Source organism: Montipora capricornis, chromosome 3 (assembly GCF_036669925.1).
Source record: "Montipora capricornis isolate CH-2021 chromosome 3, ASM3666992v2, whole genome shotgun sequence".
NCBI classification, from domain to species: domain Eukaryota; kingdom Metazoa; phylum Cnidaria; class Anthozoa; order Scleractinia; family Acroporidae; genus Montipora; species Montipora capricornis.
In genome coordinates, this window is record NC_090885.1 from 1302858 (window position 1) to 1312857 (window position 10000).

The 10000-nt window shown below is 43.1% G+C and overlaps 1 protein-coding gene across 1 annotated transcript in view; it reads left to right on the forward strand.

Annotated features, from left to right (window-relative positions):
• Positions 1–10000, forward strand: part of LOC138039699 (uncharacterized) — a 229285-nt gene that overhangs the window by 63394 nt on the left and 155891 nt on the right. The window contains exon 13 of the mRNA XM_068885545.1: positions 1733–2113. Coding sequence (XP_068741646.1) covers positions 1733–2113 — 381 coding nt within the window. The remainder of the gene's footprint in view (positions 1–1732; positions 2114–10000) is intronic.

A 10000-nucleotide genomic window follows, 5' to 3' on the forward strand; every position in this document is an offset into this window, starting at 1 on the left:
ACCGTCGTGATCTGCTTGTCATACCAGCAGACCAACCAGAGTCTCCCATTGTTGAAGTATCGCCAAAACCTTCCAACATGACAGCTGAGCCTGATGTTCCAGCTCAGATGCCACAGTCCAGTAAAGTTGTGGTACCCACTTCTACTTTTTCCACATCTTCATGTGTACCTACCCGAAAAAGCCAGACAAGTGTTCGCAAGCTCGTGTGGCATGCTGACTATAACACTTAGTAGTAGACTGGAAGTTACATAGTTCCTGATCAAAGAACTGAACTCAGCAAAGACAAGGTTTTTTTTTTCATTTATCTTCATCTTTGTTTTGTTAAAAAGGGGGATGCTGCTTGTGCGGCACACATTCTAATGCACTTCTTTGTCGTACTGTGCAAAAGAACAACTAAAAAAAACCAATATTAGGCCTTTACAACAACATAGTGAACGTACCATTCATTTTCTATCTTTGCGGTAAAACGGCCTTATTCTCCAACGTGAACAGGACAGAGAAATCGTGATAGAGTAATTGCGATAGCGCTAACCAGGCGCTAACTTTTATCTTGAACTTGGGTTTGTAGACGTTGACAGCGTCTAAGTTTTTTCCTTTTTTTGTTATGTAAGCGTTAAGCCGTTCCTAATTTTAATTGTTTTGGCATGATTTAATTTCTGAGAGTGGAATTTGAAAGAATTTCCTTACATAGTTCTTTTTATCGTCATAGGCAACCTTTTTAACCACCACGGTTGAATAATTTTGCAGCAGAAAGAATGTACGTTTTTGTCTGACGACTTTTTATACGTGATAATAATAATAATAATAATAATAATAATAATAATAATAATAATAATAATAATAATAATAATACGTGACCTGCTAAACACCCTCACTCGCAGTCGGAGACTGAATTGCTAGGGGCACAGCTCAACGAGATCGGACCGAAGGAGCTGTGCCGCCGGCTAGGCGCTCGGCCCCTGAACACGACTCAAGTATGACTTCGGAGCACGGCACCACAGCCTAATGGAATAGGCCGGGAGTCGATTTTGAGAAGGGAGGAAAACCGGATCACCCGTCGAAAAACCCTCGGAGTCAGGTTGGGATCGACTGAAACTCAGCCCACATACGATCTCGGGGCCGAGAGTTAAACCCGGGTCGCAGAGGTGGAAGGCACTGTTGATAACCACTAAGTCATCCTGACTCCCCTCTAATGATTAAATGCTATGATATCATTCGCTACTTTGCTGGTGAACCTCGTTCTGCTTATTATGGCGTAAACATGACCTTTCATTTTGATAGTCAAAACTCGTTAAAGAGCTTACTCCAATGCTAACCTTTAGCCAGTGTTCCGGCCTTAGGAAAATTTCTGTCCCTTTCACGATCAAAATTTCATGTTTAATACGTATTCGAAAATCGCGATAGCATTTGCCCAACTGTTCGAAAGTTTATCACTTGATAACAAAAGCTTGATTGCAATGACAATACAAATTCAAGTGCTCCTTAGAAAATGAACACATCGCTTAAATTCGTATTGCGCGTGGAATTCAAAAAGACAATCAATCATCTATCTCGAAATAACTGGAGGATCGGGAGCATTGTTTAATTTAGAGCTCACTGAATATCCGATCCTCCAGTTTCAAGAAACTAAATTGTGAAGTGACATGAGAACCAAAAAGATCAGTTATGTCTTTCTCCAGCCCATCTAATACAATAATCCTCAAAATGTTATCTGTCTTAAAAATTGTTTTAGAATGTTCCAACTACAGATTTCTCAACGAGTCCAACCGAGCAATGACTTATGCTAACAGCAGCATTGGTAACCTGTGCGATTCCACGTTGTCTGGTTGGTATCGATTTAGCGGAGAGGCTGGAACTCAGATGGCAGATTCTTGTCGAAAGATGTATCACTGCAACACAGACTCACCGGGCTGGCTCAATGGCACACATCCTACAGTGGCTGAGGGGATTGTCCAGCGAAAAGTCTGCTTTTTGCAGCACTTAAATGGGACTGACTGCTGCTACTTTTCAAAGGACATCAGTGTGCGCAATTGTGGAGCGTTTTATGTGTACCGCCTTGATTCACTCGGGTGTTACTCACGTTACTGCGGCAATGGACTGCCACGAGCACCAGGTTAGAACGCATTCATCAGGTTTTCCATCAGATTTAAGAGGCTCCATCATACTAAATTTGCTGTTTTTAGGTCAAAACTGGGTAAAAATCTAAATTAGTACTTAAGCTCACACGTGCAACATTCCTGACGACCCACTGACAAGATAAGAAATATATTTTTTGCGCAAAGAGCTATTCGCATTTAATTTTTGGCGACTTTCTGCGGACACCATCTCTGAACTTGAAAAAAACTGACTAGCTTTTTCAACTTTCAATCCATTTCCACCCTGTCCATCCACAATCCACTTAATAGCTCCAGTTCACTTCAATTGTTATTGGCAACAAAAACTACACCATTATTTTTTGGTCTTGATTGATGTGACGTGTTTTAGTGTTTTGAAGTTTGACTAAAATAGCGTGACACTGCCCCTTTAATATACAATAATATAGTTAATATAGTTTAATAATAATTAGTTAATATGGTTTTTTGAATTGCGCTTTAAAAATAGCAGATCTTCTGTTTGTCCATTTGTCAAGCTCGATTGGTCCGTTTACCATGAGATTTTACACTCAGCTCTAACATTAACAGTGGAATCGCAATTTGCACATTTTCGTATCATTGATTTTCACCCACCATCCAGTTGTCTCAGTGGAGCTCACCTGATCAACTCTCGGGGTCTTAAAATAACGAAAAGAAAGTGATGACTTTGTGATTACATCCACAAATGGTTGGACGTTTGAGTCTTTCCTCAGACTCAGCTCAGAACCCTCCTTCCTGTTGCTACTGCTCTTGTAGCCCATGAAATACCCACTGTGTCACTGGGCTTGGTGAGTGTACAAGTGTTAGTCCTTGTTCCCTAGAATATAGTCAATCAATCAACCTTTACTTATACACAGGTAACTCCTCAGGATTTATAAAACATTATAGCATAGAATATATACACTATCTACCAATCTACACTCTAGTATAATTTTATAAATATAAATCTAAGTACATACATGGTAATTTTAATCTACAAGTAAGTAAAAAACAATTTATAATTTAAAAAGTAATAAAGTAGAAATTATTTAACCTACTTTCCAGGAGTGCAGTGTGTATTAAAATACTAGTTATAGCTAAAAAGAAGCCGCTGCAGCCTGAACGAAATGCACTTAGAGTACTTGCGTGTCGCAATTCGACAGGCAGACTATTCCATAGCACCACGCCACTATAGCCAAAACTGTTTTTCAGGTAATTAGTGCGCGGCTTCGGTGGAACAACCAGTTTGGACTCGGAGTCTCACAAGGAATAGGTAGTCAAGCTGCTACGGTAAGGTCTTCGTAAATCCAGAATAATTATTTGTTTATTCATTTAACCGCGCACCGGTGGCTCAGTTGGTTGAGCACCGGTCTGTCATGCGGGAGGTCGTGAGTTCAACTCCGGCCGGACCAGCACTCATGGTCTTTAAATAACTGAGGAGAACGTGCTGCCTTTGTAATTACATCTGCAAATGGTTAGACTCTCTAGTCTTCTCGAATAAGGACGATAAACCGTAGGCCCCGTCTCACAACCCTTCAATATTCATAATCCTGTGGGACGTAAAAGAACCCACACACTTGTGGCTAAGAGTAGGGCATGTAGTTACCGGTGTTGTGGTCTGTCTTTTGTGCTATATCATGGTTGGGAAGGTAAAAGGGCGCACTTAATTTGGAGCCTTGCTCTGTTGTGCGACCCCCACCACAGCCTGTTTCGCTGTTGTGGTGAAAGTGATTAAATAAATAAATAAATTTATTTATTTATTTATTTATTCATTTAAGGATTTTTACACTGTTCAGATGCTAAACAATAGGACATAAGTTACTTACTAAGTTCAAACACCTAACCCAAAATTCCTAAAATGGCAAAAAACGTACCCTCCCCATCACCCAAAAGACTCTACAAATCTAACTACAAATTATGACGTAAATTAAACTTAAGGTAATTCCTTAGTATTGCATTGCGCATCCCTACTGCGCACGATTTTCGCGTCATTAGCGCGCGCACATGAGCACGTGCGCGTACAAAACGTAAGAGATTTCCCTCAAACTAAGCCCGATAGCGAAATAAATGCTCATTTTCTCTCAAACGAGCACGGTGACCCCGAATTTTTTTCAGGTATTTGCTAAGAACAGTCCAATAAAGAACATATTTAAAGAAGAAAAAAAGTTTAATAGTAGAACATGAATTTTTTTGGAAAACAGTTCCGTATGGGGTGTATTTTGGACAAGGCGAGGACTTCACGGAAGAGCTAACCACGGAACCGTCCCAAAGAGTGCACTATTCCCACAACTAGGCAATCAAAAACGGCGTAAATGAAGTAATACTACTTAATGAAACTATACTAATGACTGCTACTTTAGCACGTACAGGCGGAAAAAATAATTACTCGGCGACATTTAGGAGAGGTTAACTATCAATAGAGTTATTTCCGTAGAGTTATGACTTAGAGTTAGAGTTGACGACTGCGAAAATCCGGAATTCAAGATTTTGGACTGCCAAATTCCTGAATTCACGATTTTGGACTGCCAAAATTCTGGCAGTCCAAAATCGTAAATTCAGGATTTTAGAAACTTAACTCTAACTCTACGACATAACTCTATGAAAATAACTCTAAGAATAGCTGTCCCCCATTTAGGGCAAACTACTTTAAAGGAACGAAAATTATCTCCATTAAAAACATTAAAAAGTCTATTGAAATAGAGCGACTTCAGTTTGCGTTTAAAGGAGTCAAGAAACTCTGATTCCAATATCTCCAGGTAAGCTGTTCCATATTAAGGTTGTTATATAAAAAAAAAATAGTCACGAAAAGCGGATGTACGAGAGAGATTTGTATTTAAATCCATTCCTGAGCAAGCACGGAGCGTTGGCCCTTAAGAAAAGGAAAATAGAGGTTAAACTCAGGAGTTAGATCTACATGGGATTGCCCATGAAGGCATGTAAAAGAGGAAATTAAGTCAAGATGCTATAGCCAGTTATTTAGCGGCAATAACTTAAGTTGATTAAGCGATCCCAATAGAATAAGTTACAGTTTCTTGACTTAAAAGGTAAAGGTACACCTTATGTAACGTCAGAAGTTCCTTTACCCTCTAGAGGGTATTCTCCCAGGAAGCCGACGGTGCGCTCATTTTACCCCCCTCTTTCCATCAGTACTCTGTTTTAAGGGTATTTAAAGCTACCTGAAGCTACACAGAATGGAAAGAAGTCGAATTAAGGCTGTGAGGTTACTAGAGATCGAACTCGGGACCTCTCGCACAGCAGGTCGCGCACTCACCCACTGGGCAATCCTGACTCCGCAAACAGCGTAGCTCCTCTTTGAATGTTTTCTGCAAGAGGTAAGTTACTAATAACTGACTGCGTTACCCATAACTGGGAGCAAAAACTAAGAAACCCTGATACTTGGAAACTTGCGATAGTGCGACCACTTCTCAAGAAAGTTGGTCTTGACTTGAGCCTATTCCTGAGAACTACAGACCAGTGAGCAACTTACAGTACACTTCAAAGCTGCCCGAGACTGTTGTTGCCAAGCATCTGTATAAGGATTTGTCTTCGAATAACCTACTTCCAGTCTATCAATCGACGTACCGCCATCACCACAGCACTGAAACAGCTCTGCTTAAGGTTGTAAACGATATTCTTCTTAATATGGATAAACAACGTGTGACTTCACGTCTTCTACTCGATTTGAATGCTGCCTTTGATACTGTGGAAAATGATACGTTGCTAAGGCGATTTAAAAACTCCTTTGGTATCCAAGGCGAGGTCCTTTCATGGTTCAAATCTTACCTGTCTGGTCGTTCTCAGTACATTTCGGTAAACAGTGCACTCTCAAGAATATTCAGATTGGATTGTTATGTTCCACAGCGATCTTGCCTCGGTCCTCTTTTATTAACACTTTACACCAGTAGATTGTTTTAGATTGTTCAGGCGCATTAGCACCTTTGGGGTACAGGGATGGCGCAGTGGTGAGAGCACTTGTCTCCCACCAATGTGGCCCGGGTTCGGTTCCCAGTCCTGTGTTCGTTCGTGGATGTTAACCGACAGTCTTAAGCTCAACGATGACAAGTCTGAATTTTTGGTTATAGGAACGCCTCAGCAGTTCGCTAAAGTTTACACTCATTGCATACGAGTGGGTCATTGCAATGTCTCCGCAGTGTCCTATGCTTGAAAACTCGGCTCTTGGTTAGACACAAAACTGTCGATGGCTACCCAAATCACCAAACTGACTTCTCTTTATTATCTCTACAATATTCGGCGTATTGCTGAGACCCTTTGTGTCAGCAAGGATTGACTGTTGTAGTAGTATTTTGTATGGTATTCCTGACTATCACTTAAACATGCTTCAAAGAATATAGAATGCTACTGCCAGACTGGTTTGCCAGCAGAGTAGATATTGCTGTATCACACCCCTACTTTTTAATTTGCATTGTCTACCAGTAAAATTTCGAATTTTTTTTTTTTATTTTTTTTTATTTTTTAATTACATTTAAGGCTCTTAAAGGTTTGGCACCTATATACCTTATCATCACTTATTTTCGCGATTTTTGCGATTAAAAATAAATCGCGAAATTAAAGTCCCGCGATAAAGAAATTTACTGACCTATATAAAAGCCTTTATTTAAGTTTTCCGTCCGCTAGGAGTATACATTCGAGTCGGAGGATTAAAGTTTCATTTGAACGCATGTGCTTATTCCTCATCATCTGACTCATCGTGCTGAATTAGCTCCTGTAACACCTCCTCAGTACAGTCTTCAAATTTGCCACCGGCATCTGGCTCCCTATAGTTCTCTGTGATCAGCTGCTTGAGCCTCTTCATGATGGCTTCATTGTTTTCAGAAGCGTCGATCTCCGCAATCAATTTCACTGGAATTCCCAGCCCTCCTTGCACAAATGGACGTTTCATAAACGAGCACCATTTACTTGATTCGCGAAATTTAATTACCTTGAAAAACGGTACCTCAAAACCGCGAAATTTAAGTCCCGCGAAATATTCCTATTTCAATGACTAGGGGGGACTCAGCATCTTGCCCCAGGATGTTGGTCTTCCTGAGGCAACAATTCTATTTTTGTTTTGCTGTTCTGGTTTTTAAGAGCATGACGGGGTGCGCTCCGGAGTATTTGACATCTAAGCTTGTCAGAAGATCCGTCGTCTCGACAAGGAATACTAGAAACTGTCAACTTTTGAACATACCACTCTTCAGCACTATTACCGGCCAAACGACCTTTCAATATAGAGCGACCTCTCTGTGGAATGAGTTGCAACCTGCGCTCAAACTTAGCCCATCCGTGACGGAGTTCAAGCGATTACTCAGGCAAAAGCTTCTTAATGACTTCTTAATTACTGCTTAATGCTTGCTTAAGTTTAGTAACTTTTATCTTCTTTTATTATTGTCGTGTACTTAGTTTATAATTCTGTAATGTAAAATTGACTCTGAAAAGCCCCGTGGGGAAGAGCCAATAAAGTATGTATGTATGTAAGATCATGTCCGCCCACTGTGGACCTCCCGGCTCTGAAGCCACACTGTGACTCGGGATAGACTTTGCCAACGATGCTCAGATGAGAGATACCGCGATAGTTGTTGCAATCACTACGGTCACCCTTGTTCTTGTACAGGGTGACTATGTCGGCATCGCTCATGTCTTGGGGGCTTTGACCTTGCTCCCAGCACAGGCAGAGGAGCTAACGAAGCGGTTGCAGGATGGCTTGCTTCCCATGCTTCAAAACTTTCGGCGGGATACCGTCCTTCCCCGGTGCCTTGCCACAGGCCAGACCGTCGATGGCTATGCTGAACTCTTCCAGTGTCGGCGTGTTGTCAAGCTCCTCTATGACTGGCAACCCAGGCAGGGCATTGAGAGCAGTGTCTGTGACGATGTTCTGGGTTTAGTGGAGCTCGGGATAATGCTCTACCCGACGCTGCAGCTGCATGCCCTGATCAGTGATGACCTAGCCAGTCTTTGATTGAGCGGGGCTCTTTTGACGCTCGTAGGGCCGGTGGCAGTTTTGATGCCCTCATACATCACCTTTGCGTGGCTACAGTCCGCTGCTAGCTGGATTTTGGCGCATAGGTTCTGCCAGTACTCGTTGGCACAGCGGCAGGCGGTCTGCTGGGACTTGCTCCTAGCTGCTTGAAGGGCGTCGCGTGTGCTTGAGGAAGGGATTTGCTTGTGAGCAGCATCGATTTTCTCTTGGCCTCTGTGACTGGCTGCATTGAGAGAGAGAGAGAGAGACTTTATTTCACGATGGTAGGACATGACAGTATTAACAAGTGATAACCCAGTGGCCCTCGAAACATTAAAAGTATTTACTGATACACTAGTTCTATCAAACTTAAGCAAAAAGACATTAAAAATGATAAAAAATTAAAAGTATGTACAATATATTCAAAAGTTAAAAACTCAAGTCCTTTTTCTGAGTGACTGAAAATTTCTTTAAAAGGCTTGTTTTAAAACTTGAGTAACTGTCCAAAAGTCTCAAAGATCTTGGTAAAGAGTTCCAATCCCTAATAGAACGATCTGTAAAAGAACGACCACCCTCCGTAGCATAACTATATCTAGGACAAAACAAATTTAAAATACAGTATCTTGTGTTCCTCGTGTGCATGTTAGAATTTAAACAAAAAGAGTCCATTTGGCATCCGGGTTGTTGGTTGTTGGTTGCGCAGCAAGTTTCTCCTGGAGGCTGTCAGCGAAGCTCTGAGCCTTAAAGGGGTCGGAAGTGCCACAGACGTTGATATGGGGGCGACCCTTGGTCTTGCCATGGTGGATCTTTCTGGGCTTCAGCCTGACCTTGCTTGCAACGGTCACAGTTAGCGCTGTGATAGCTTCTTGTGCGGAGGACACTCTTGAGGTCCGCTCTCCTAGTGATGACGAGGTCTAGCTGGTGCCAGTGGCGGAGCTGAGGGTGTCTCCAAGACACTTTGTGCATCTCCTTGCACTTAAAGTAGCTGTTGGTGATACAAAGGCCATGGTGACAGATGAGTTCGAGCAACCTCTGCCCGTTCTCATTCATCCTGCCTACGCCGAAGTGGCCGAGGCAGGTAGGCCATGCTTGCCAATCGGTGCCAACGCGAGCGTTGAAATCGCCTAGCAAATATATGCCCCCGGAACTTGGGATTCCGGATAGTGTTTCCTGCAGAGCCTTGTAAAATTGATCCTTGGCTTCTGGGGTGGAGGTCAGAGTCGGGGTGTAGGCGGATATGACGTTCACAAAGCGCGCTGACGTTTTCATGCGAAGGGCAAGAATTTTCGATGACCCTCTGGAGGGCTTTTTGTAGTGGCAATCAGTGAGTTGCTCAGGGCAAAAACCTACGCCGTACTGCCTCGGCTCGTCCTGGAACAGGCCTTGCCAGAAGAAGGTGTAGTCTCTTTCCATAAGTGACCCACTGTCGGCGAGCCGGGTTTCCTATAGCCAGAGACAGTCGATGATGAGTCGTGCCAGCTCCTTGTTGATGATGGCGGTCTTGCGGGAGTCGTCCATTAGCTGAAGGTCAGCGGAGAGACCAGAGCACATGGTGCGAATGTTCCAGCTTGCGATTCGAAGAGCTGGAGTCTTCCTACTTTTTTTTACCTTTTGACTGCCCTAAGCTCTACGCACCCAGTAGGGCAAGCAATGGCGGGGCGGCACCTTACTGGATGGGGGCTGCCCAGCTTGAGGCGGGCGGAGGCCACCCAATGAAGCTGCCAGGGCTTCTCCCACCGTCGGACAAGACCCCTGGCGCTCCTTCTTACACCAATCAGTCGGAGCTTGGAACCGGTAAACTGCCTCGTCACGTGTTGTGCCGGAGTCTTGCGACACCGCTGGAGTGCCCTCTCCAAATTGCGCTAAGGCCTGGGCGGGAAGATATGGAGACGTTGGGCTGCTGATACGACAATGTCCCCTTCTCGGTGTCACT